Raw genomic sequence first — 27,012 nt, 5'->3', positions numbered from 1 at the left:
ATAATGAAGACGCCGCTATGACAAATGGCAGGCGTCAACAGTCTCAACTGGCAAAAGCTTAGCGTCCACGGCGTCCACGCATTGAATGTGTGCTGGACCCCGCAGCGGGAGATGTACGTGGCCCGCGCGAATCAGTCACCACTCGCTCGGTATCGCCGCCGCCGCATCCAAGGGCTCGGGTTCGTGTCGACTCGTGGCTGACACAGTGTAGCCGCAACGACTCATCCCGCAGCTCCGTCGGCGATGATGCTGATTCGTGGGCGTTTCCGCGCGGATGGCCGGTGCTGCGGCGGCCACGTAAACTTGCTCATTGAAGCATTTCCGCGCGCCCAGATCTCTGTGACATCTTTGCGGAGAGAAAGGTCCACAATAACAGAATAGGAATGTGTTTGCCGCTTTGCCGGTTAAGCTTAGGGTCCTAAAACGAAGGCGCGGAGAAGCTTAGTTGTCAAAACGAAGCAGATGGGTTGGCGGGGACTGGAGGAAGGGGCCAAGGAAGCACGCTTGGGACCGAATACGGGGAAGATTCCGGTAGCTTGATGTTCGAATTAGGAACATAGGCGCCGAAGGTGGCAAGTGACATATTCTTCCTAAGACTTAGCCTAAATCTAAAATATTGAGTGTAAGAGCGCATCATCAAGTGTCAGGTTAACCGTGATCAATACCCATTGGCTTATTTCCTGATTCTTTGGCAGACTCTTCCGAGAAATGGGCAGGGATTTAGGTTTCGAATTATCGTGGAATAGTAGTAACAGCCGCTGAACAGAAAGTTCTGGTTCCAAAATACAACTCCTTGCGTCCTCTCTCCTCTCAGCCAGGACCCTATGCCGCTAGAGGCGACAAGGGCATGGTCCAGTTGTTCCAGTAGAATCTTAATACAAGGAGATTTCAGTCCTCGCGGCTTCAAGTCAGTTTCAACTGCCATAAGCTTCAATACCGCTAAGTTGAGACACGCGACTGATATCAAAGTTCTCTCCCCTTTGTTGGTCGTGTTGGGTCAATATTCTGACTCACCACACGAAGATCATACTCCCGCTTTCTTCGAACTCTGTTGTACAACACAGCTTCTCGAATGATTCTATATGGAAGTGAGATCTTATCCTAAACTAGATTTCGGTAAATTTGTCGCATTTTCCAGACATTTAAGTGAACTTTAATGAATCCATTCAGGGGAATCAGAACCCAAAGGCTTCGGCATCACGTCCCAGCCGACTTCGACCCCATCAACACGTGCGCTGTGTCTGATGGCCGTCATGGAGCCGAAACCCGTCTCCCTCGTCTCGAAAAGCTCATTCCGAACATCCTCTGGCTTTTCGTAGTCCTTGACCTCGAAGCCTGTCGCGCCAGGATATTGTCCTAAGCTCCGCAAGTATTTCATTACACCTGCCAAAGAGACGTCTACGCGCCAAGAGCCCCCCAGAGTTGCTCGCTTGTACAGAGCAGCAATTACACCAGTCGCGAGCCAGTATCCGCCGGCGTGATCAAGTGCCTGGCATGGCGTTGGACGCGCTGCCTCCCCTTTTCCAGTGTGCTCCGCCTCGGAGACGTTCATCCCCGAGCAGGTCTGCACAAGCGAATCATAGCCTCTCCTACCAGACCAAGGTCCTTGTGGCCCAAATGCCGACATGTTGGCGACGATGATGGAGGGGTTTATCTTGACTATCTCCTCAGGTGACAAGCCGTGGCTGGCAAGACTGCCAGGACGGAAGCCCTGAATAAAGACGTCCGCTGTCTTGATCAGCTCGATCAATCTCTCCTTGTCAGAGGGGTTGTGGACATCGAGCTGAACTGTCCGCTTGCCACGGCCAAAGTCCCGATCCATGGTCGGAAGATCAGGCAAGTTTGGTGAGGTGACCCAGATTACGTCCGCGCCATGCGCCGCGAGCGTCTTTCCGCATAGGGGAGCGGCTATGACACGGCTCATCTCGACTACCCGGAGGCCTTGGAGACACTTCGTGTTGCCGCTTCTCATTCTTGCAGGTAAGCCGGCGGGCCCTTCGGGAGATAGTTGAGTGGCGTCGATGGGGAAATTGCTGATGGCTCTGGACTGAGGAAGGGCATCCCATTGTCGATACGATCTCAAGGCATACGTCGCTAGCTTGCCATCGACCGTTGCAGCAGTTTCGACATCAATACTGGCCCATTCCGACAGCTTCTCCGACAATTGTTCTCTGGTTGAGCTATGAGGTAAGCCAACAAGATCGAGGATGCCATCCCGGTGATTCGGAAACGAGTCATGGACTCGAACATGCCCGTCAGATGTCTTGTGCAGACCTCCAATGGGGCCCCAGGGGGAAGGGGTTGGCTTCCCATCGAGGATGTAGAGTCTTTCGGACTTGAACTCAACGGTTGCGTGTTCGAGGGGAACATCGACGGCAGGCACAGAAGATTCGTTACGCAAGGCGTGGATCTGAGCTGCTGCAAGTGCAGACGAGGCGATGGAACTCTGAGCAAGGACACCAATTTTGAAGGACGAGGGCAGGGTTGGTCCGCCGTCATTCTCAAGATTGAGCGCGCTGAGGGCTTCCGCAGGGAGCTTAAGCCCCTTCCATATCTCCTGGACAACATCCTGAGCTGAAAAGCCTTCACGGGGTATGACTTTGCTGGAAGCCACAGCGACGCCGTTAGGCTTGGACTGAACGGTAGCCTTCGCCGCAGGTATGCGAATTCCAAGTAGTGGTGCATGTTGCTGTGTTCCAAGAGTGTCGCGCTCGCCGACGCTGCCTTGAGCCCATGGCCGTTTGATGGTACATTTCCAGGCGAGGGCAGGGTCGAAGTACATATTAGTCAGGATATCGTCGTCCGTGACACGGTAGAGCTTCTTGATGGTCTCGTTGGTGAAGACGTTAGCCTCCCTGACACGCCTGTAAACTGATTCGTCGTCAAACATGACATCGAAAGTCATCTCGAATGGACCGGAGTTCTTTGATCGGATGATGCGTGCAACTTGACTCAAGGCCGCCTCTTCTTGGGGAACAGACTTCGAGGTCAAGGGGGTGAGCTCTCCGTCATCGATCTTGCTGAAAACATCAGAAGAGAGGTGAGTGACTGGCTCAGGAGATGCTTGCGACGATCCAATCGTCTGAGTGCGAATCGGGAAGATGGAGGCCTCTTCACCGTTATCCAAGTCCACCAGGTGATAGAGGCTGAACTTGAAGACAGCTCCAGCATCTTGCTCGTGCGGTGAAAGGGGGCTGGCAAAGTTTCCCGTCGTCGCAACTTGATCGGGATACGCAAAGTGCAAGATGGAAGCGCGAACGTTGTTGGCGATGGTGTGAGACAGCTCTGAGGTCGGAGCAACCACTTCGCCGAGGACGGCGATCTCGTGTGGGCCTGCCTGAACCGGCTCCAGGGGTCCCATCACTCCGTCTTTGCCGTATACGTGGTACAGAAGTTGACATTGCTCAGACTTGTCCAGCCCCGGGAATAGCTTCTGCGAGTACACTCGGACGCGTTCGAGGAAGTTGTCGATCTGGTCGATGAGAATGGCGTCTCGAATGCCACCAATGAAGATCGTACGGTATCCCAGATGACTGACACCCTCTAGCTTGACCTGATAAGGCGTTGTTTCGAACTTGGCGCCGGACACTCGACAAGTCTTCGGGGTAACTTGTTCGTACTTCGCCCCGTCCAGGTTTAGAACGCCTCCAGGTCCTGGGAGACGATCAGGGCGAGTCTTTTCGTACAAGGTGTGCGCAGCGACCGAGAGAGGAGTGCATCTCTCCGCCGGGGACAGCGGAGTAAGGTCGAAGGAGTCCCTTCTCATCGTTGCGATCATCGACCGCCCTTTCGGGACAGCGCAGATGCCGCCGCACTCCATGATCTTGCCCATATGCCAAGCTACATCTGGGAGTACTCCTCTGGCGATCGAGAAACCAGCAAACGGGGCTGGGTCATAAGACCGCCCTCCAATGATGATATCAGGGTTCTCTTTCAAAGCCTCCAGATAACTTCGCTCGTTTTGTCAGTGACAGCCCTTTGCCTATTGAAGCCTTTACTTACGGTTCAGAACCCATTTGAGCAACAACGTCTATAGCACCGTCCACCACCTCGGGAAGAAGGGGCTCGACCGGACCACAAGGACCAACGCGATTCTGTGATATCCTCGACTTAATCCACTCACGGTCCATACCGGCCTGTATCGTGGCGACCTTGAATGAGTAGCCTTTCCGTTCCGCGATCTCCGTCACCAAGTCGAGCATCTCAGCAACATGCTTGTTGCTGCCATCACCGCCAGCGGATCCAATGAGGACCTTGATCTTGTGGTGAAAGCATGCTTCGAGTATTGGCTCCAAATCTCGAACATACGAGCCTCGTCCGCAGGTCATCTTGCTCATGCCGAGCTTATAGGGACCGCCATCTGTAGAGCCGCTGTCGACAATGATTGCTGCAGGCTTATACTTCTCGATACCATACCAGAAGTGATCTGAGTCATATCCATAGCCGAGCATGGCATTCGGCGTGAGAATGATGAACTCATCGACGAGCTGATGCTCGTCTGAGCCGTTGATAGTAGCTGGCATGTTCGCTGTGCTGGGAGATGAACTGCGTCGATACGATGCCTGATGGTGTGAAGCTTTTCAAAGACGCAAAGCTTCTGTGTGAGGATAACAGTGCCTCTTCTATGGTCGATAAAACCGGTGTTGAGACGTCAGTAGTAAGTGTAAATGCTGTATACACTCCTCCGGGTCTCCACGAGAAGTCACATGGGGATTTCCCTCGGCAATCGGCAACAATACCACGAATTTGAGAGGTTAAGACTCTCTCCACAGTTCATATCGTTCAGTTGTTTCCGACGTCGGTGCAATCTTTCGTTTTGGCCTCTGTGAACCCGCGGTTGTGCGGGTGGTGGTCTCGGTATCACTTTCCGAAATGCGGGGTCTGCGTCGGCATATTCAATGAACTTCGGCATTGTCCCCAACGCCACATACTTCGGCATCTCTCAGTGTAGCGACTTAGCATCATACTTCCGCTCAATAAAAGTTCGACTGTCATATGGAATAGGGCTCGGATGTGCCCTTCCGCAGAAAGGAGGTGGAACTAGTGTCATAAATTAGATCACATCTAATGATTTAATATGCTGGTCATAAGGTACAACAGCCATTCAACTAGGCCATTAGATAATAATTAGAGTTGAGGAACCATATGTACAAAGCCTTAGAAGGCATGTAAAATCATAGTGTGATGTGCAGGGATAATAATAACAACATAAAGGATGTAGCCATATAGCTAGAAGGAGGCCAGAGTTCAAGATATGTAAACTAGCAGTAAGATTTAACAATACGTGAACATGTACATAGTCTTATTTAAAGGAGGCCTAATAATAGGGAGGGTATGTTAATAACATAAAGGCGATAATAGCGGCGAAGGTGATAGTTAGGTAGGAAAGTCTGTGAAAGCAGGAACTCTAGACTAGATGTATTTTGAAGAAGTTTTGAGCCCGCCCAATGGGGGGTTTCACAGCAAGGGAAGAAGCACATCGGTGAGTGCCCAGTTCAGTAGCTTTGTAGTATAAGTACCTAAGAAACTAATTAAAACAGTAAGAGTGATACGGATAATAGATATAGTGATCTGCCTAGATAGCTGAATTCTTGAGAAGATGTCTGCTAATGTTACTGCTCTCTTCGAAGGCAACTGATGGATCCTATGCTGCAATCATGTACCTGAATCAGTGGTACCCCTGAATCACAACATTACAGTCGAGGCGTCGGCATTGATACCGACCTTTCCTTGACCAGGTTGACTTGACTTGCCCCTTCGTATCCACGCGTTCGCCTCCACAAGGTGACGGGACCTTTCCCCGTGGGGTCGTCTCCATAGTGCGATCTGTGTCCTTGGCTCTTGCGTTGTCGTCTAACAGGCCTCAACTATCCGTTGGGCCGGTCGCTTTGACAGAATACCATTTGAGTATAAGTTCATGCTTCACTCGTGTTTATCCCACCGGCTTCCATGTCAAGGTGTTCTCCTTGAATCTCACATATTATCGAGCCAGAGTACGTTTCAGACAATATGCCCCTGTCAGCAACAATGGCAGCATCAAAACCACACGGGGAACACAAGCGAGAAATAGTCGAGAATGAGCACGGCGATCACGCTGTTCACGTCGAGGGTGATGAATTCAATGAGACCATGAAGATCGAGGGACAGACTGCTCCCACGTGGTCGAAAGAAGAAGAGGGACAAGCTCTCAGGAAGTTGGACTGGAATCTGATTCCCTTGTAAGTCACCAATAGGTTCTGCTCGTATCACTTACTGATTGAACATAGACTGGGCGCTCTGTACCTTGTTTCTTACATAGATCGAGGTAATGTTGGAAATGCCTACACGGCCGGCATGGGCGAGGAATGGGGAATTACATCTGAAGACTATTCTTGGATCGTCACAATCCTGTACATTGGTTACATCTTGTTCCACTGGGTGAGTCCGCACACATTCTCAACGGTCACTGAATCCGCTGACGTTCTAAAGCTCATTCTGGCATGGACTTTCGTCCCGTTGCCACTCTGGACAGCACTCATGGCAATTGGTTGGGGCTCCATGAGTATGCTTCAGGCCGCTACCCATAACTTTGCGGGAATCATGGCACTGCGCTTGTGAGTTATCTCAACTTATTTTGTTGGGCAATATAGCTGACGATTGATGAAAGCCTCGTTGGAGCATTTGAGGCTGGTTTTGTGCCGGCTGTTGCTTTATACATGACCTTCTTTTACCACCGAGGGGAGATGGGGCTTCGATACGGTCTCTTCATATCTTTCTCTCCCCTAGCCAGCTGCTTCACATCTGCACTGGCGTATGGTCTTGTCGGTGCAAAGTCGTCTATACCCAATTGGGAGCTCTTGTTTCTTGTTGGTAAGCCAAGGCCATTGCAACTGTTTTTTTCCCCCGTGAAGCTGACCAAACTTCTCGTAGAGGGTTCCCCAACGATTCTCCTGGCCATAGTAGCCTACTTCTATCTCCCACCCTCGCCTTCAGAGTGCCGGTTTCTCACCCCCCGACAAAATGAAATCATCAGTCATCGCGCTTTCAAGGGAAGGGGTGAGAAGAGAGAAGGAAAGCTCAACTTCAAGCAGGCCTTTGCTGCTTTTTACGACTACAAGAACTACTTGCAGGCAATGATCATTTTCTGTCTCAACACCGCTTTCGGCTCGTTGCCAGCATATCTTCCTACGATTCTCCAGGCCATGGGATACACTTCGCTACACGCACAAGGCTTTTCTGCCTGTCCTTATCTGGCCGCATACGTGGTCTGCGTCACGGCGAGTTTCGTTTCTGATCGGTTCAGAACTCTTGGGGTCTTCATCGTTCTCTTCTGCTGCACTGGAGCTGTTGGATATGTTTTACTAGCCACCATCCACACCACGGGGTTCGCTATTTTGCGACCTTCCTCGTGTGCGCAGGAGTCTTCCCAGCTGTTGCCCTTACCTTCACTTGGGTGACTGACAATCAAGGCTCAGCATCCAAGCGTGGTGCTGGACTGGCGATCTTCGGTATGGTAGGTCAATGCGGTCCGATCTTGGGTGCTCGCTTGTTTCCCAAGACGGACCAGCCGTGGTACGCGAAGGGCATGTGGACTTGCGCCGGCATCTTATTCGCTGCTGCTGCTTTGGCTACTGTTCTTAGCCTATGCTTGAGATTCCAGAACAAGAAGCGGGACGAGAAGTATGGTAAGAGTGACTTGGACTACGTTCCGGCTGAAGTTGCGGACAAGGGCGACGATCATCCCATGTACAGATATGTGCTTTGAGAGGTAGACCAGAAAGACGGGGCGACAGTCAGGAGAGCCGTTCCAACGGAGGAAAATTGAACATGACCACAACATAGGGAGCGTAGGGATTACTAAGACTACAAAAACAACAACAACTATCTCTCGGTTTTGTTCTTTAATCACACTTGTCCGGCCCAGTGACATGAATCTTGATGCACATCTAATGCCGGCTTCACGTTGTTGAATTGAGAGCTCCCATGGCCTTCCAATAGCATGGCCATACTTATGAGTTTGACTGCAACCAAGAAGAGAATGACAACAACTCAGACCGTTCGTGGTATGCGTGTTTGGCAGGTGATGTCGTGAAAGTCGCATGAAAATGTCGCACTGTCATGATGAAGATTGGGTTCATTCATAAGGATTACACCAATCTTTTGGCGAACCTAACGTTGTGAGAAACTTTCGAAATGGTATGTTCGCTGATTGACAACTCCATCTGAGCTCCAGTTACCTATCGGAGTCCCGAAGACGGGGGCATACTGTGGGGCCGGAGTTCGCGGGGGAACCGGCATCTAGGATGTTGACCCCGCAAATCCCACAGATGCCGAGGCGGGCACGCTAAATCAACGTCGACCCATTCAAGATTCCGAAGGCTAACACCATTTCTCGCTATCCAATATTTCTTTCAACATGAATCAAAACTCTTCGTGATCTTGACGATTCTCATTGCGGACGCTCGGAAGTCTGTCTACAGTCATTTTCCGAATGCCGACCCCAACCTCGAACTCAGACCCTGCGGCGAGTCCGGCACAGATACCGAGACCTTCAACCTCAGAACCGACGTCTTCGGCAACCCGGAAGTCACGCCGATATGGATTTGCCTGCTCCAGCTGCAAATCCCGCAAAGTCAAATGCAGTGGAAACCGGCCCATCTGTACAGGATGTCGCCGGTCAGGCGAGAAGTGTGTCTGGCCGGCCCCCACCTCGGCGGAATCCCGACTCCGTGAAGCCAACGCCCGGATTAGAAGCCTAGAAGCTTCAATTAGAGAGCCTGAAAACGAATCACCTAGACCTTCGAATACGAACCAGAGGCATGAGACGTATACACCCCAGACAAACGCAACGTCGGATTCTACCAATGGACCACCAAACGACGGCAGTCGGGCCACAGCTGCGACAGAGCCCGACGGTGAGGGCTCTTTGTGGTTCCAAGTTGGCATTGGAGAGGATGGAGCAGTCATCTATAACGGCCCTACAAGTCGTTTCCACGCCGGGGCTCTGGAGGAAGACAACCTCAACGAGGCGAGCGACCCGATACGGGGTCACATCGAAACCTTGCAGTCCCAGTACGCTCTAATGGACTCTGTCTGGCTGCCTCTTATTGCTGCTAAGCCAGAAATGAATGGGACAGGAGTAGATGCAACCACTGGTATGGCCCTGCTAGACATATACTGGTCATGGTTACACCCCTTGCACAGCTGCGTCTATAGGCCTATTCTAATGATGGATCTGGCACTGGGAGGCCCATACTGCTCTGATTTTCTGTTACTATGCATCTTTGGGTTGGCAGCGAGGCACTTACCTGAAGAAGCTTCAGAAAACTCCGACGTCAGCAAAGGAGAGCGCTTCATCGCTCGTGCTCGAGAGTTACTGCTCCAAGAGATGGCAGCAACCAAACCCGCCATACCTACTATTCAGGGGCTGTTGATACTTGGGGGTAGACAGTGCGCCTCGGGAAAGAGCTCCGAAGGATGGCTTTACACTGGTATGGCCATCCGCATGATGAAAGACATTGGTCTTCACCTTGATATCACCAAGTTGTCGAGGCTGGAGCGATGGACACCGGCCGAGATCGAGACTCGCAAGCGATTGTACAACTCCGCGTACATATGGGACAAGACTCTGAGCCTCGCCCTCGGACGTCCCCCTTCATTGACAAGACGTCCATACCCCACTCAAGAAATACTGGACAAAGTTGACGATCAACGCCTCTGGAAGCCGGTCCACGCCACTGAAGTTTCCGAAAACTACGTTCTTTTGCCTTCTTGGACTACATCAACGTTTTGCGCCTTTTGTCATCTACATGAAATCACAACATCCATGATGTTATTGTTCTCTAGTGTGACCAAAAATGACGAGTTTGCCTCTCAGATTGCAGACATTGATAGCAGAATCAATCAATGGTATGATAGCATGCCTACTGCCCTGAGGATAGAGGATATCTCTGGCTTGAGACAAAGTCCGCCGCCGCATATTGTTTCCTTGAAGTACGTTGATGCGATGCAAGAGAAAGCATGAAACTGACACAATGGCAGTCTTCTTTACCATGCTCTTCATATTCTTCTCAGGCGACCCTATCTCAGTTCTTCAGACAGGGACCTGAAAGAGCGAAGCATGAAAATTTGCATCGAACACTCGAAGAAGATTCATGCCATTCATTCCTTGTACTCCCAAACATTTCCCCATAGACTGATGACCTATCAAGTCAGCTACTGCATATATACCGCGGCAACTGTTGAGACGGAAGAGTTGAAGAGAGCAACGACACAACAAGACCGAGAAGACGCTGCAGCGCGTCTTGCAGCCGCATTCAGGATTTTGCAGAAGGAAGCCTCGCTTACACCTGGAAGCGGAAGAAGTCTGGATACCATTCGAAGACTCTTGAGTACGGGACAGCCGTCCAGAAACGGCGGACATGACAATACACCCATGCCAAGGAATCATGTGCAACAAACCAGCCAACGACAACTCCGCACGATGAATACCGAGAATAATGGAGGCGTATTCGCCAACGGTACTGGCGGGTCTCTGGGTTCAGTTCCTGGTTCATATTCGGTATCTGCCGACTCTTCTGCAACAAACAATAACAACTCCCTCTTCCCTGCAGCTGACGGCGGGTTATGGAGTGATGATATTGGTTACGGCGGTACGGATACTGGCGCCGGTTTTCATCCCGACGCCTTCCCTTGGGGGGTTGCCGGCTTATCGACGTTCTCTAGCACCGGGATGTTGTGGCCGTCGTTATCGAATACCGAGGGCTTCCAATGACAGCGACTCTGATCGCCTGACATTTATGGAGGAGCATATTTGCCAACTTTCCTAGTCGAATTCTTTTTGGAAGTTTTCTCTATCACATGAGTAACCGCTGCAACCCTCCATCCACACTTCGGTATCCAAATCCGACTTCTAGGTAGTCTGGCTTAGTCGCTACCAACGCGCTGAAAAAACATGATGTAGTAATTCAATTACATGGTCCATCTCGTCGATCATCACGGCTCATGCCAAAATATAGCAACGCGGGGTATGGAGACTTAGACATCATAAAAAGTAGTGGGATATCAGCCGAGATGTCCTGATGGGAATGAATCCAGGTGAACAGCGCCAGGCCAAAAACCGTTTTCTCGTCTGGTTTGAAATAATGATGTCGTCTTCCTTCGCCTTGATTTTTTTCATAGTGACGGTGGGATCTTTCCTCAGAGACGTTCCACAGGCACAAGCTGCAAGTATCCCGTTGGTGAACCCTCGAGCTTCCACCGACAACTTTCCCACCGCATATGAGGTACCAGCTGATTTCAGGAATGTGTTTCCAGCCGAGAACTTCAACCGCAACGTCACGACAACTTGGTGGAGCACCGAAGTTCTCGATGGACACTCGACAGAGGCTGCTGCGGAAGCCAGCGCAGCTCTCGCAAATGCTTCATTCATTGTCTTAGACAAGGACATGTATCAGGTATTTACATCAATTTGTTTCCAAAGGCAAGGTGTTTAACTGAAGTTTTGTAAGATATTACAAGTGAACGATGGTACTGAGTTCGCTGTAATTGAGTCGATCTTCGACTTTCCCCCAGGACCTTCATTCTCGCGGCGTATAGTACACGACGGAACTGTCTTCTCACCTGAATGCAACTGCATCTTCTTCGCCGAGCTACACCCACCAAAGGAAGGGTTCTCAGCAGACGCGATGCCATGGGTCTGGCGAGTCAATCTCAATGACACGCCACCGACTACGGAGAAGGTCTATCCCTCGCCACAGCTCACAGTTCCCAATGGCGCTTACTATCACAACGGGAGTGTCTACTGGGCACAAGAGGGCAACTACACGAACCCCGGCGGCATCGTTCGAATGAATCCTGTCACATTGGAAACAGAGATTGTTCTCGACAACTTCTTTGGGCATCGATTCAACAGCCCCAATGACGTGGTTACCACACGAGACGGGGTTGCTTACTTCACCGATGGGTACTACGGCTATGATAACTTCAACGACACTTTGAAGCCGGAGCTAGCTAACGGGGTCTGGAGGTGGGATATGGGGACTAGCGACCTAAGGATGGTTGCCGGCGCTGGTGGTGGTCATTTTACCAACCCAAATGGTGTTGCTCTGAATCTTGAGGAGGACAAGCTCTACGTCACAAACCGCGGCAATGCTTCAGACAATCCAGCTGGTGGTCGTACAATCTATGAATACCAGATTCATTCAACGGGACTCCCATTGCGCGGCGGCGATGTCTTTGCGTATGCCGATTCGGGGTTTCCGGACGGCATCAAAGTGGACCGTGATGGCCGGGTATACGGAGGAGTTACGGGCGGAGTTAGTGTTTTCGACTCCAGCGGCAAGCAGCTTGGTATCATCAGGGTCGCGGAGGGCGATGTTGCCGTGAACATGCAGTGGGTAGAGGACTGGCTGTACATCGCGGGGAGAGACCATCTTTATCGCGTTCAATTGAACACCTCCGGAGTACAGTCTTACTAAGACGAAGGCATGGTAGCAACTACGTAAGAAGTTTGCCAACCGCATGTAATTGAGAGAGACCTGACCCCGCATCAGATTTGTTGTGGCTAGAGTACCGAAGAGCATACCGATCTTGCCGAACCACCATCGGCATTGCTTTCCACAGAAGGCCGGGGAAGTGGATCCCCAGCCGGAATCTGGCACCGACACAGGCACTGGCGCAGCCACTGTCGGATGAATATCTCCGGGTCTGTTATATACCGTGATTGATTCTAGATATATCATCCGAAGATAGAAATTACTATCAGTTACTTTGACACAGAAACATGGGCGCTATTACGACGACCAAGACAAGTTCTCGACCAAGTTTCAGCGAGTTACCCCTTCGCAAGGGCGACCCCAAAGCATCTGCATGGGGCTTATGGGGTGCTGAAGATGATTTAGGAACTCTCAACTTACTCAACCCATCTCTGGTCAAGGCTGCAACTGCTGAGGTTGTTACTGGAGAAACGGTACCCCTGAAGCAAGCTGCAGTCCCTCACTTATCCTATTCGCATCCACTAGTGAATGCTAATATTATTCCTCTCCGTCAGTCTTCCCCTGAATGCATTCATTCAACCTATGAACCCAGTACGCAAGCTATGTTCCCATAACATCATCGCCAAAGGACATGCAAATGATGACGAGGTGAGCCTGATTTGAGAGAACAGGCTGGCGTGAACTCTTCTAACGGAATACTCTAGCTAGATATCAATACCCAGGGGTCAAGTCACTGGGACGGTCCTCGACATTACCCTTACCAGTCGACTCTTCAGTACTACAATGGTGTGACTCAAGACGACATATCCGGTCCTAAAGCCAACCTAAAGATCGGAGTCCAAAGTGAGTATCGCGGTTGCAATCTCCCGATCGACATCACTAACACAAAACAGACATCGCTAACAAGACCGTCACTGGCCGCGGTATTCTTCTGGATTGGCATTCGTGGGCCATGGAACAAGGTATCCAAATTGATCCGTTCTCAGCTCACGGTATTCCGCTCTCCGAACTGAAGGCCGTTGCGAGGGCCCAAAAGGTCCACTTCCGCCCTGGTGATATACTTCTAGTCCAAACCGGATGGCTCGAGGCTTATCGCGCTCTGTCCGTGGACCAGCAAGCCGCCCTACCACGTCGGCAAGTCCGATCAAGTTGCGGAGTTGAAGCGACTGAAGAGTCTATCCAATGGCACTGGGACAACGCTTTCGCAGCTGTAGCTTCTGACACTGTTGCGTACGAGGCCTGGCCTAGCCCGAAGCTATGGGGTGTTAGCATGCACGAAGTCTTCCTCAGCGGATGGGGCATGCCCATTGGAGAGAGCTTTGATCTCGAAGACTTGGCTGCGAAATGTAAGAAGGAGCAGAGGTGGTCATTCATGTTTGTGAGTGTGCCGTTGAACGTCCCTGGCGGCGTTGCAAGCCCGCCAGGAGCTGTGGCGATCTTCTAGAGGAGAACCAGAAGGTCTCATTCTGAAAATAGCCACAGACACGACTTGAATCTCTTGCAAAGTTCGGCTTGGGAACATACATTGACTTTGTCGTATTTAATCTCGAGTACTGTATCTGCTGTGATTATCATATCATCTATTCCGTCTTTGTGGACATCCATCATGTTTTGCTTCTACTATATACCCTCTCTAGCGTGTACGTCCAATCCGTCAAGGCCTGCGGAGTGCAACAGCGACTACGTTCAAAATCTAGATGCAGCAGATACACGAGAGGAACAGGCCCTAAAGCTCTACTCGGAAAGTCGCAATCATCCTGCAAAGAAGGAATGCTATCTCACAATTCGACAACCTCGCAGTGCCTTTCAGATAAGTTTGGAATCGAAAGGCTTTCTGTCGCCTACTTCCTTTCGGGCCTGATCCCTCAACGACCTGCGCAGAATCTTACCAGACTGAAAGGGAGTATTAGCGAAGGCTTGGTGTAAATAATTTACACTTACAGGATTCTTTGGGATCGCATCAATGAAGCAAACGCCTCCTTTAAGATGCTTGTGCTTCGAAACCTTGCCCTCCATCCATTGGGCAACTTCCTCCGCAGTAATTTGAGAGCCGCCGGATTTGACGACGTAAGCTCGAGGAACCTCATGCCCATTGATCGTTACCCCTACAACGGCAGCATCAGACACATTCTCATTCTCCAAAAGCGTAGCTTCCAGCTCAGCCGGCGCAACCTGGATTCCCTTGACTTTGATCAACTCCTTGATGCGATCGACAATGTAAAAGAGAGCGCCCGTCTCATACCGATCGACAAACCCGACATCGCCGGTTTTCATCCACCTGGTTCCATCGGCATCCACATGCATCGTGTCGCCCGTTGCTTTCTCGTTCTTCCAATACGCCTTCATGAGCGTCGGCCCCGTCAGCCAAATCTCTCCACGCTCGTGTGGCCTCGTGATCATGGTCTTCCCATCCAGCTGCATCAGCCGCGCCGACAGATTCGGCATCAGCTCGCCAACTGAAGCGCTCTCGTTCTTCACATTTGGATCCCAGCTGGAGATGTAGCAGGTCATCTCCGTCATCCCCCATCCCTGCCTGACCGATGCACCAGGCGAGCACATCTTGCCGACTTCTTCGATTGTGTCGCCGGACAGCGGAGCAGCGCCACCACTGATGTTCTCGAGACTGGACATGTCGTACTTTTTGGCTATCGGGTTCTTTGCCATGCTGACCAGGACGGGAGGTACGGCAACGAGCGTGGTGATGCGGAAATTCTGGATATGCTGGAGCATTCTCTCGAAGTTGTATGCAGCCATGATGTAGACCGGAACACGCAGAGCCGGAAAGATGGCCCCGAAATATGTCTGCGCAAACGCATGATAAAGGGGCAGAAAACATAGCGTCCGCTCTCTTTGTCGGAATTCTTCAATCCCCGGAGCTTTGTTCAACAAACTGATGACTTGAACGCAGTTGGCGACATAGGAATGATGTGTAACCTCGACGCCTTTGGGTACACCAGTTGTCCCGCTGCTGTAGTTCAGACAACAAGTCGTCGATGCAGGATCCTCCGGCTCAAACCAAACCCAATCTGCGGCTGCGACTTCATTCCCAGATATCAGCTCAGTCCAATGCCGAGGGCCGTTGCTGTGAGCGTCACTGAAAGCGACGAACTGAGGGACAGCTCTGTAATCATCCGCTCCAAATATGTAAACTCTGCTTGGTGATATGCCGGCAGAAACGGCGGCCTCGATAGCGACGGGGAGGTTCTCTGGGGCTGCAAACACGAACTCGGCCCCCGAGTCTCGTAGCTGATGTGTGAGTTCACGAGCAGTGAAGTTAGGGCTCGCTCCAGTGTAGATACCGCCCGCCATCAACACACCGAGGAAGAGGCTTGGATAGAAAATGGTGTTGCCGGAATACACCAAAACTCGATCCTGCGGTTCGAGGCCGGCATCGATGAGTCCCAGTGCTATTCGTTTAGAAAGTAGTCTGAAGTCTGATCTGGACACTACATGGGACTTTGGACGATCGGCGTCGATGAATACTGGCTTCTGGGAATCTGGTAACTCTTCGGTGGCGGAGCCAAATATCCACGTCTGAAGGGAACGCATGGGAATCGGCTCCACGAAACGCGATCTTATCGTCATTTTCTGAATTTCAGATTGATAGAGCTGCCGAAAAACATAGAGGAGCGACTCTTTGTTTGATGCGAAATTGGACGGTTTGCCAGGGACGGAGAGAGGTGCACTGAGGGGTAAGATAAAGTTCGCAGGTTTAATGTCTGCTGGGCTTAGCAGTTTAAATCAACGTGTATGATGATCACTTTGGTAAGATCGCCCGGAATCTCGTATGCATATGTCAGAAAATAGGCAGTTGTTAAAGGCGGATCTATTGGCTACTGGAAAGGCTTATGCTAATGTTCCATCTATGCCGGATCGCCGGCATAGTCTGACTCCACGTCAGCGCCGGACTCTGCTAACATTTCGGTACGTAAGATAAGCGCTTGTAAGGGGTTTAATTTCAATTGGGAGCTTCCCCAATCGTGCCTTTCATCTTTGAGACACCATGACCAAATAAAGCTTTCGACACTTCGACGGAGCTGTAGCCGGCAGTGGGGCCGAGCCAAGGACCGAACGGACACCGGATTCACCGATCAGGGACAACGGTGAAATCGGCCGGAGACATGCCTCGACTATGCCACTTCATCGACCTTTGCATCGTTCTTATCCATGGATTCAACAACTGAGATGTTGTCTTGGGGAAGAATCGGCCTGCCGCGAAGTTGTGCCCAGACGGCAAGATGAGTAGGCCGTGAGAAGAGGGCGTCCATCTCTTCCAGTGAGACTCCTGCGAAGCATTGGTGACAAGTTGTTATTGGTTTTGGAAAGAGGTACTCACCTTTCGTCTCAGGAACACAGAAAAATGACCACAACCCGATGCCAATCAAGAACCCAGCAAACATGAAGTAGGTTCCGTACCCCAGGTCTGTGATCATGAACGGTGTGGCTCTGGCCACTACGAACGAACCCAGCCATGTGCTTGCCGTTGAGATCGCAACGCAGAACATTCTGACATCCAACGGGAAGATCTCCGCTGCATATGTCCAAGTGATTCCCTGGATCGTCGCGCAAATTATGAAGGAGTGCAGATATATGCATACCATAGCAAAATAACCCCATCCGCTCAACTGGATGTTTCCTTCGGCGGCATTCGTGGCTGGGTCTGCAATCATCACGTAGCCGCCCACGTACCAAAGAGGTAGGCTACCTATGACGGATCCCCAAAGGAGCCCTCCACGACGACCGATCTTTTCAACAACCCACACGGCGAAGAGGATCATACCGAGCATCTTAGCAACACCGTAGATGCCGGTGCTGAACAATTTGTTGCTACAGAAGAGTTGTCAGCATCATCCCGTCAACTCTAGAAAGAGACAAATACCTGGTTCCCACGATACCCAACGTCTCAAATATTCTCGGGCTGAAATAAGTCATAATGTTAACTCCAGTGAAACTTTGCAGGAACATGACGAAGGCACCGACTCCAACTCGATTCCTCGTCCCCGGGGCTAGCAGCTTTCGAAACTGTTGCTTCTTGCTCAACCGCATGGTGCTCCTCTCCTCAACCTGCTGCCTGATCTCTCTCATCTCATTCTGCACATACGGGTGGTCCACAGGGAGCCCGCGAATATACACCAACACCTTCTCCGCCGCCTCGAAGTCATCCCCACGAGCAAGCCACCGCGGCGACTCCGGACAGAACATAATCCCAAAAAATAGCAACACAGCCGGGAGCAGCTGCAGCGCCAACGGCACGATCCACTGCGCCCTCTCCCGCTCGTCGATCGTCCGGTCCGTGGCATAGTTGATCCAGAACCCAAGCATCCCGCCCCCCTGCGAGAAGATCTCAAACACGCCCACCAGCCTCCCGCGGATGCTCGGTGGCGATGTCTCCGCGATGTACACCGGCACCGTCATAGTCGCCATGCCGATGCCCAAGCCGCCGATCGCCCTGCCGGCATACACCAGCTCCAGCATCCCGTTCGCGCCGGACATCATGGCGCCGCCGACGCAGAAGACGAGGGCGGCGGTCATGATGGCCCGTTTGCGGCCGTATTTCTCGGCGACGGGGAAGGTCAGCAGGGCGCCGAAGAAGGCGCCGACTTGGAACATGGAGGCGATGTTGGCCTGGGAGTTGTCACGTTCCGAGGGGGTCATGTTGTCGATGCCGAAGTCGCGGACGAAGGAGTCGAGCGACATTGTGCCGCCAATCACGGCGGTATCGTAGCCCACTAAGGAAGTGAAGTTGTGTAAGTCAAGATCTGGGCAGGGATGGGGTTGGTCTCGCAATCTTACTAGAGAGGGCTGCCATGGAGGCCACGAGGGCGATGTAATGGATCGTCCAGTTGCGGACCTCAGGGGGGTCGGTCGTCCCTTCGGCTGCTGCGAAACCCATGGTGCCGGTGATGAAGAGAGATAATTTGGAGCTTCGAAATTGGCTGTTAGAATGAGGATAGTAGATGGCATACATAGATCCGTGTGACGAAAGCTACCCTTATATAACCCAAGATACCGACAGCTCAAGATGCCGACGCCATCTCAGCCAGTGATATCTCTGGAATTCAACTCCGGGGAAATCTTGGGGTCCCCGCGGGGTTGTGGGAGTCGTGCGGAGTGTATAGAGCGTAGGACGAGCCATATCGAAGGATATCTTTTTGCGAGTGTGTGGCTCACATATGCCCAATAGATCGGTCCCTGTCTGCACCGGTAAGGATGAGCTGCATGTCGAGCAAGGATTCTCCGCGTTTATTTGTCAAACAAACAATCTGGGGATATCTCTAAAGCGGGGGAAAAGGCCAGTCTCGTCCGCCCGAGGGCCTTGGCCTTTATGTTAGTCTGCTGGGTTTGAGGTCGTCCAAGATATTCGCCCGGTGGGATATCGGCATGTTGACCTCGATTCCGAGAGCCAGGGAGGATTCGGCATGTTCAGTCACGGATTGCGTCGAGCTCTGCTCACATCACATAGCATACGGAACGATTAAAGTTGGAAGGAAATGTCTAGCTTCATTGACGATGAAGAACAGCTAAGTAGCTACTGCGGTATCCTGGGCTTGGAGCCATCAAAACGAGCTATACTAGCAACGCGCAAAACCCAGAAAACCACATTAAACCTCCAATAAACAAGAACAAAGAGACGCGGCTCTGGAACCCAAACCATGCTTTTTCCCTCCCAGGCCGCAACAGCATCTGGTATCTCTCCAGCCTCCGGTACTCCGAACGCCACTTGGCCGGGTGCCATTTCCAGGACCGACCCCAAACTTAGTCCAACAGGGAGAAAGAACAATGTACTTTACATGCCAAGATCCCGACCCAACAGCTATGCATCAATCGGAAACTCCTCGTCAAAAATGCGACCAGCATCTATGCCTCAACGGCGACGGCGGGCGCGCTGACAGCAGCAGGCTCTGGCTGGTTAGCCTCCTCCTCCTCTGCAATCTCGCCGCCAGCTTCGCGCTCGGCCCAGGCGCCCCAGAGGCCACGCTTTGCGCGGACCTTGATAGGAGCTCCCAGGTTTTCGCCCTGTTCGACCTTGATCGCATCCTTTGTCGCGAGGACGAGGCATTCGAAGAACATCTTTGTCGCGTCGGCCTTTGTTGTTCTCTTCTCGGGGAGCAAGTCTTGGAAGACAACTGCGCTCTTCTTGCGCTTGTCGGCATCGTGCTCGGCGTCGGGGCCGAAAATATCTCTGAGGACGTGCACGGCATGCTTGGTGCCGAGGGAAACCGGGCCGCTGTCTTCGGGGTGGACGTTGGGGGCAACGGTGTCGTCGAAGTTCGGCATCGGGCTTGCCTCGCGAGAGACGGGTCTGGCAGTGTCATCGTCTCCTCCGAAGCCCATGCCATCGTCCTCGGCCGGGATCTCAAGGATGGTGCCGTCTGCTGCAACACTTTGGTTGCCCAGGCCGGCATCTTCAATAGCGAAAGCATCCTCCTCATCCACGTTCAGGCGTGGTGACTTGGAAGAGATACCCTGATCACTCTCAACATCGGCGATGCCGCTGTCGCGCTTTCTCTTCAGCTCGCTGGATCGGCTGATAGCCTCGAGAGAAAGCATGCCTCTCAGCTCAGGTGCCCAGTTTGTGCCGCGTCCCTCAAGCATGATGTTAGAAACAAAGCCTCCGCTCTTCTGCATCTCCATCAAAGCGAGGACGAAGGGGTCCTTGGGCAGGAAAGACTGAGCTCTCAGAATGTTCGCGTGGTTGGCTTGCTGGTCCTTGATGTGAGTGCTGGAGAGCATGGTCTGCTCATCCGGCTGGAGAACCTTCCTCTTCTTGGCGCGCTGGGGGTGGCGAACGACGGACAGATCCTGGTCCTCATCGGGCTCGTACAGATCGGTGTGCTGGATGCGAGAGTACTCCTCCTCAACCTCCCTTGCGAACTCGGGGTCGATCTCTGAAAGCGGGGACTCGGAAATGCGGGCGCGAGCCATGTCGAGAGGAGCCCCAGGGACGACGGACTGATCGGCAATGGGGAACTGGAAGTCGTTGTCGTCACCCATTTGAATGTCTCCCTCCTCGTCAGCAATGCGAACGTTGTCGTCGCCGAAGTTGAGATCCAAGCCAAGTGAGGCCTCGCGTTCCGGCTGGTCCTTTCCGCGCGGCATGATGTCGAGCTCGCTGAAGATGTCGTCCTCGACAGAGCGGGCAAGGGGCGCGTCTCTTCCCATTTCGATTGTGGTGTCCATACGGCCGATAGGCTCATCGACGTCCATGCCAAAGTCCAGCTCCAAGTCGAGATCCTCCATTGGCGCCAACTCCAGTTCATCATCCAGGGTGTCTGCCTGGTTCAGGAACTGACTGTTGTTGAAATCCTCCTGCAGGTTGATGTCACGGTTGCTAACGCGGCCCTTGCGACCCACAGGGGTGGCCGTCACATCGTCCATTTGCGACAAAAGCCAGGCAGCATCGGGAGGCGGGGGCAGATCGAGGTTGTCGAGTGGAGTGATCTTGTCAGGCAGCAACAGAGCTTCGCGATTGTTGACGTACAGGTTGGCGGCGGGAATATCGTGGTTGTCGCTTGAGCGGAAGGCCTAAGAATGTCAGTGGAACGCGTAAGCGATGGGTGCAAGGAAGAAAACGCACCATCTTGATCTTCATGGAAGCCTCATTGCAGTCCTCGAGCAAGTAGCGGGCCTTGCGGTTGTAAATTCTGACGACACCGAGCAGCAGCTGACCGCTTAGACGCAAGGCCATGGGGGCCTGGCCGGGTGTGATGATTGCCTCTACACTGTCGGGCAAGTTGGACTGCAGGATGTGCGTCTTGGAGAGCTTGCGCTCGAGGTTGGCGGACAGCCATACGCGGACAAGAGGACCGCTCTTTCCGAGCAGCGCGTCGGAATAGAACATGGCGACGGCTCGGGATTGATTTGATGCAAGTTGGTGAAGGAGAGGGGTTATGAACAAGAGCTATTGCCCGTGAGGTATTATACAGCGACGCGCGCCGGGGTTGGAGGGGCGGGTTCGGCTCGGAAGCTTGCTCTGGTAAACAAGGGGACGCGTTGTGGTGCAAATTCGGTCGCGTTGTCGATGTAGCGGTCGGTAATGAGTCTAGCACGCGCAAAAAGCGAGTTGCGGCGACATGAAGCAAATGATTTGTATCGCAGGAGGCGAAATGCGCTGGGGTAGCGATAGCGATGGGAGCAAAAGCGCGATGAGCGACGATGAGGGAGATGGAGGAAATGAGTAGGAGGGGGGAATCAAGGTGTGGTGAGTGGTCTATTCTGTCTCGACGGTTGGCCCAGCGGACGCAAAATGACGGGGCTGGGATGGGGCAGGGATTGGTTTGCGCAGAATTTGGGTGGCACGGTGGCACCAGCCACATCACGTGAGGGCCGTTGCTCCACTTTTGGACAGTCCACCTGCTGTCCCGGCGACCGTCCCGGAAGCGGCGGCCGGTGTACCTAGCTGCTACCTTACCTGATATTTACTCGCCAAACAGCTCTAAAATCAGACAGAGAAGTAATTTACCAACTGTTCAAGATGTCTTTCGATTCATCCCACATGATATGGGAAAAACTTGTGTACGAAGCAATTCTCCCACAGAGTGTTAACTCTAACCCCTGACTTAGTTCAACACCCTTGTCGTATCAGACCGTCCCGATATCTACCGTCGGACTGGTCGAGATGTGGTCTAAGCTCTTGGGCTGTCTTACCTAAGCAGTCAAGATCCAAGCTTCAAGCGTCTCGATTCCAGCTCGGTATTCTTCTGAGCCTCCCGAGAAGCCATCTAGCGCATGGTCCGCTGCAAGGTACACACACTGGACCCAGCCACTTGCAGCTCCGAGTTGGTCAAGCCTCGTTCATGTTTGCGATATGCGCTTCCTTCTTCATGACCGCAAGAAGACCTTTTTTCTTACATTCAATGAGGCAGTCTTCTACAGAAAGCCAACAAGCATGATTGAAGAGGACAATGCCAACCGAGGAGTTCACCTGGCTGCCGCCTCATTTGGAACCACGCGGATGAGATGAAACCGCAAACGGGCAACACCAATACCTGAATTGCTATTGGGCCTCCCCGTCCGTTTCTGTCGTTGCGCACCCTGGAAATCCCAGCAAAAATAGACTGGAGACACTTTGGCTTCACCACGCGTCAAGTATGCGACTTGGACGAATCTTTGTAAAAGTCTTTTTACATCGTCCTCGCTCTTCTGAGGAACACACAGATCTTGCAAATACCTGTGGCGCATAGCTATGATTTTGCTAGTGCATGTACCACATAACAAGTCTGCTAGTCGTACCAAGAAAAGACCACCGATTCATTCCATTTAGCTCTGATGACGCTGTGAGTGCCGTAACCACGAGACCGGCACGTTAGCAGTATCATGCAGCTCTCTGACGCCTGAACACGGCATCGAATGCTTATCACAGTGGTATTACGGTGTCTCTCCACTGGAACATGCGGAGCGGCGATTGCGGTCCCGAGTCCAGGTTCCAGGGCCCCCTGGTCCAATAGACACGGACCCGCCCCATAGGCGCGCTGGCACACGCCCTGTGACCCTGCACCTTGGGTCCTCAAAGGTCCAGATTTGGCCTTGCAATGTGCATTTGCTATCCTGGCAAAAGGCACACGTTTTCTCAACTCCTACCACGACATCCTTTCTCCTTCACCTGTCAACAACGCCCGCGAAACTATGTCTTCGGACCCAGCTACCGCCAATTGATACCTACCCGACCAAGGGCGATACGTCCTCCGAATAAGACCCTCTCCCGCGACCCGACGACATCATTGCACACCCTGGCGCATGTCCCCTTTTCGGCCGGCTCCGCAACAGATGACCGATACTGGGCCTCCTACAACATCTGGAAGGTCGTGATCGAGGTAGCCTTGCCTCGCCTCCCGCAGACATGCAGTGGCCGTGGCACAAGAGGAAAGCCTCCGACGACGATGGCGAATATTTGCTGCCTCTGGCCTCAAAGGTGCCGGGCATGAACAGTTTGCCCATGGAGCCCCTCGAGGCGGAACCGCCGCGAGAGCGGCCAGGGCACATCCGGACGACATCTGCGCAGTCAAGAGTACGCTGCGGTTTCTCTTGATTCATGTGGACGAGTTTTGCTGACATCGATGGACCACAGAGCGTTGCGGACGAGTTCTCCTTCTTGACATCAACAGAAGCCGCCAGCCGGCTGCAGACTTCCCTCACCCACGGTCTGTCAGCGGCTGAAGCGCTGAACCGACTACGCGACTGGGGCCCGAACGAAATCCCCCATGAGCCGCCTGAACCACTGTGGTTGCGATTCATCAAGCAGTTTCAAGAGCCACTCATCGTGCTGCTGCTGGTGTCAGCCGGGGCTTCCATCTTCCTTGGCAACATGGACGATGCGGTTAGCATCACAGTCGCAGTCACTATTGTCGTTACAGTTGGTTTTGTTCAGGAATACAGATCAGAAAAATCAATAGAGGCGCTCAGTCATTTGGTCCCGAACCATGCCCACCTGGTCCGGTCAGCGTTGAACAAGACACCAGGCAGTGCCCGAACGCCCACTTGGCCGCCGAAGCCCCCGATGGATGGAGATGAGTCGGTGGCATCAAGCACGCCTGGGGAGGAAATGCTGGAAGCAACGTCGTCAAAGGTCATGGCCTCGCAGTTGGTACCGGGAGACTTGGTATACTTCACAACGGGTGATCGAATTCCAGCCGACATTCGAGTCACGAAAGCCTCAGATCTGACAATCGACGAATCGAACTTGACGGGCGAGAACGAACCGGTGCGAATTACTGCTGAGCCACGATCGCGTGGCGTGCTATCGCCAGCGTACGGGGCCGAAACCCTCCAATTACCTAGCCCTTCGGCGCTGTCTGACGGTAGAGAGGCCAGCGGAAGCGGCGACAACAACATCGCTTGGATGGGAACATTGGTCAGATCCGGACACGGGCAAGGGATTGTCTTTGCGACAGGTGGAAACACCCATTTTGGCACCATCGCAACCAGTGTGTCAGGAACCGAAAGTCCGCGCTCACCACTCCAACTGTCCATGGACGATCTTGGCTCCCAACTGAGCAAGGTGTCATTCGTCATTATCGGCATGATCTCTTTGGTAGGCTGGCTTCAGGGTAAGAAGCTGATGGAGATTTTTACCATTTCAATCTCGCTTGCTGTTGCAGCCATTCCCGAAGGCTTGCCAATCATCGTAACGGTCACTTTGGCCCTCGGCGTCCATAGAATGGCCCGTCACAACGCCATTGTGCGCAGAATGCCGAAAGTAGAGACTCTGGGCTCGGTGAACGTTGTTTGCACCGACAAGACGGGTGAGATATGTTCGGACGCACGTGTACTACACTCATGCTAACTTTCTCTAGGTACTTTGACTATGAATCATATGACTACCGCCAAGATGTGGTACTTTGGTGCCAACGATGCCATAGATGTAGATTCCGACGACGAAGCAACTGAGACTAAGCCTGATCCTGCTACTTTGCGCATCCTGCGTATTGGTAACATCGCAAACAACGGCCGTCTCGCACAGCAATACACCGAAAATGGCGCAGCAGCCAGGGCCGTGCTCTCGTCAACACAGGGAACTGACTTTGCCTCGACCTTTACGCGCTGGTGTGGACAACCTACCGATGTTGCTATGCTTGACCTCCTCGACAGATTCAAAGAACACGACGTTCGCGAGTCTATTGGCCCCCGTCTCAGCGAAACTCCGTTCAGTTCTGAACGGAAGTGGATGGGAGTCACCATCGGAACTGATTCCAAAGAATTTGCCTACATGAAGGGGGCTATTGATAGAGTTTTGGACGCTTGCGACACCTATCTCACTCGCGACGGACGAGAGATTGTCCTCGACTCTGCGCGTCGCAGCGAGGCCATTCAAGCAGCCGAGACTATGGCTGCAAAGGGTCTACGAGTCCTTGCCTTTGCCAGCGGTGCTGTGTCACGATCTGCCAAGGGCAGGGCGACTTTAGCGCCAACTACTCGCAGCAGCACTCCAGGTAGCCCGCGTCCTCAACAAGACGAGACATATAGAGGCCTCACTTTTGCCGGGTTGGTCGGTATGAGCGATCCCCCCCGGCCTGGGGTCGGCCGTTCGATTAGGAAGCTTCTGCGTGGAGGGGTCAAGGTTGTGATGATCACGGGCGATGCCGAGACCACTGCTGTGGCCATTGGCAGGCAGCTCGGCATGCCAATCGCCAAAGCAAGTGAGGCGGGATCCAGTGCTTTGGCCGTTCGTCCCGTCCTTAGAGGCGAGGACGTTGATTCCATGTCGGAAGAGGAATTGTCTCAAGCCATTCAGCACACCACTATTTTCGCTCGCACGAACCCGGATCACAAGCTCAAAATCATTAAGGCATTCCAGGCCAGAGGCGATATCGTCGCCATGACTGGAGACGGTGTGAATGACGCTCCGGCACTGAAGCGAGCCGATATTGGTATTTCCATGGGCTTACACGGAACTGATGTTGCCAAGGAGGCTGCGGATATGATCCTGACAGACGATGATTTCTCGACGATTCTACGGGCCATTGAAGAGGGCAAGGGAATCTTCAACAACATCCAGAACTTCCTGACTTTCCAGCTTAGCACAAGCGCTGCCGGATTGTCATTGGTATTCTTCTGCACTCTACTCGGCTTTAAGTCGCCCCTGAATGCGATGCAGATTCTCTGGATTAGTGAGTTTTCCACCGTGCACACTTACTCGACCTTACTAACCAGTCACAGATATCATCATGGATGGACCGCCCGCTCAATCGCTCGGCGTGGAGGCTGTCGACGCCGATGTCATGAATCGCCCTCCTCGCAAGCGCAATGATGCGGTGCTCACCAAAGCCGTTCTTTACCGCGTCCTCACCTCGGCTTCCATCGTCATGTTGGGTACTATGCTCGTCTACAGCCGCGAGATGATGTCGGATGGCGAGGTTAACCGCCGCGACACTACGATGACCTTCACTTGCTTTGTATTATTTGACATGTTTAACGCTCTGGCCTGTCGTTCCGAGTCCAAGTCGGTTCTGCGAGGCGAAGTTGGACTCTTCTCAAACACGCTCTTCAACTGGGCTGTCTCGCTCAGTATTGCGGGCCAATTGCTCGTTATATACTTCCCCTGGCTCCAGGAGGTTTTCCAGACGGAAGCGTTGGGCTTCTTCGACTTGGTTGGTCTGTTGATGCTTTGCAGCACGGTGTTCTGGGCGGATGAGTTTAGAAAATATTGGAAGTATGCCAGGCGGAGGCTGGCCGGTGGTTACAGTCAGGCGGTTTAGAAATGGGGGCAGCATTCATGCAAAGGGGGTACAGGCGGATTGTGCTTGTCAACGGAAGCACATATGTAAACTCTGAATACGGTAAATAATTAACGGCCTTTCCAAAAGATGCATTGCAAATTTCCACCAAATTTCGTCCAATAGCTTCACCTTAAACTTGACAGTTGGCAGATCAGCCCAAACTCTGTTCTGCATCCCTTGCGCCCACACCGACACTCGCTTACCGGTGTGCAGGGTTCACCGAACCTCCTACCTTGCACTTCGGGCCAGCTAACACCTTCACCTGCACCTCGACCTCAACCCCCCACCGGCCCGGATTGCACCCACCCTACCTCTGCTGG

General features: G+C 52.6%; 8 protein-coding genes across 8 annotated transcripts; 4 read left to right on the top strand and 4 right to left on the bottom strand.

The window, feature by feature from the left end:
- Positions 1–1,153: 1,153 nt before the first annotated feature.
- Positions 1,154–4,523, bottom strand: COL26b_001913 (uncharacterized protein; the record flags this gene model as incomplete). Its single annotated transcript, XM_053174849.1, has 2 exons — positions 1,154–3,950; positions 4,003–4,523. 2 exons carry the CDS (start codon positions 4,521–4,523, stop codon positions 1,154–1,156), a joined length of 3,318 nt encoding a protein of 1,105 aa, XP_053041144.1.
- Positions 4,524–6,027: 1,504 nt separating this feature from the next.
- COL26b_001912 (uncharacterized protein) lies at positions 6,028–7,744 on the top strand (the record flags this gene model as incomplete). The annotated part of the gene is made up of 4 exons (XM_053174848.1): positions 6,028–6,218; positions 6,267–6,593; positions 7,013–7,260; positions 7,455–7,744. 4 exons carry the CDS (start codon positions 6,028–6,030, stop codon positions 7,742–7,744), a joined length of 1,056 nt encoding a protein of 351 aa, XP_053041143.1.
- Positions 7,745–11,666: 3,922 nt separating this feature from the next.
- COL26b_001911 (uncharacterized protein) lies at positions 11,667–12,458 on the top strand (the record flags this gene model as incomplete). Its single annotated transcript, XM_053174847.1, has 1 exon — positions 11,667–12,458. The coding sequence occupies one exon, from the start codon at positions 11,667–11,669 to the stop codon at positions 12,456–12,458; it is 792 nt and encodes a 263-aa protein (XP_053041142.1).
- A 305-nt stretch (positions 12,459–12,763) lies between these two features.
- Positions 12,764–13,920, top strand: COL26b_001910 (uncharacterized protein; the record flags this gene model as incomplete). The annotated part of the gene is made up of 3 exons (XM_053174846.1): positions 12,764–12,949; positions 13,241–13,319; positions 13,370–13,920. The coding sequence occupies 3 exons, from the start codon at positions 12,764–12,766 to the stop codon at positions 13,918–13,920; spliced, it is 816 nt and encodes a 271-aa protein (XP_053041141.1).
- A 362-nt stretch (positions 13,921–14,282) lies between these two features.
- COL26b_001909 (uncharacterized protein) lies at positions 14,283–15,230 on the bottom strand (the record flags this gene model as incomplete). Its single annotated transcript, XM_053174845.1, has 2 exons — positions 14,283–14,369; positions 14,418–15,230. 2 exons carry the CDS (start codon positions 15,228–15,230, stop codon positions 14,283–14,285), a joined length of 900 nt encoding a protein of 299 aa, XP_053041140.1.
- A 1,376-nt stretch (positions 15,231–16,606) lies between these two features.
- COL26b_001908 (uncharacterized protein) lies at positions 16,607–18,369 on the bottom strand (the record flags this gene model as incomplete). Its single annotated transcript, XM_053174844.1, has 5 exons — positions 16,607–16,761; positions 16,813–17,007; positions 17,182–17,303; positions 17,356–18,205; positions 18,270–18,369. 5 exons carry the CDS (start codon positions 18,367–18,369, stop codon positions 16,607–16,609), a joined length of 1,422 nt encoding a protein of 473 aa, XP_053041139.1.
- A 965-nt stretch (positions 18,370–19,334) lies between these two features.
- COL26b_001907 (uncharacterized protein) lies at positions 19,335–21,318 on the bottom strand (the record flags this gene model as incomplete). Its single annotated transcript, XM_053174843.1, has 2 exons — positions 19,335–21,002; positions 21,055–21,318. The coding sequence occupies 2 exons, from the start codon at positions 21,316–21,318 to the stop codon at positions 19,335–19,337; spliced, it is 1,932 nt and encodes a 643-aa protein (XP_053041138.1).
- Positions 21,319–23,316: 1,998 nt separating this feature from the next.
- COL26b_001906 (uncharacterized protein) lies at positions 23,317–26,671 on the top strand (the record flags this gene model as incomplete). The annotated part of the gene is made up of 4 exons (XM_053174842.1): positions 23,317–23,484; positions 23,545–24,718; positions 24,770–26,083; positions 26,133–26,671. The coding sequence occupies 4 exons, from the start codon at positions 23,317–23,319 to the stop codon at positions 26,669–26,671; spliced, it is 3,195 nt and encodes a 1,064-aa protein (XP_053041137.1).
- Positions 26,672–27,012: the final 341 nt, after the last annotated feature.

The sequence above is a fragment of the Colletotrichum chrysophilum genome, assembly GCF_026319265.1.
Source record: "Colletotrichum chrysophilum strain AFK26 chromosome Unknown scaffold_9, whole genome shotgun sequence".
NCBI classification, from domain to species: Eukaryota; Fungi; Ascomycota; class Sordariomycetes; order Glomerellales; family Glomerellaceae; genus Colletotrichum; species Colletotrichum chrysophilum.
Note: the sequence above shows the minus strand (reverse complement) of the source record. Positions and strands in the feature narration are given on the sequence as shown.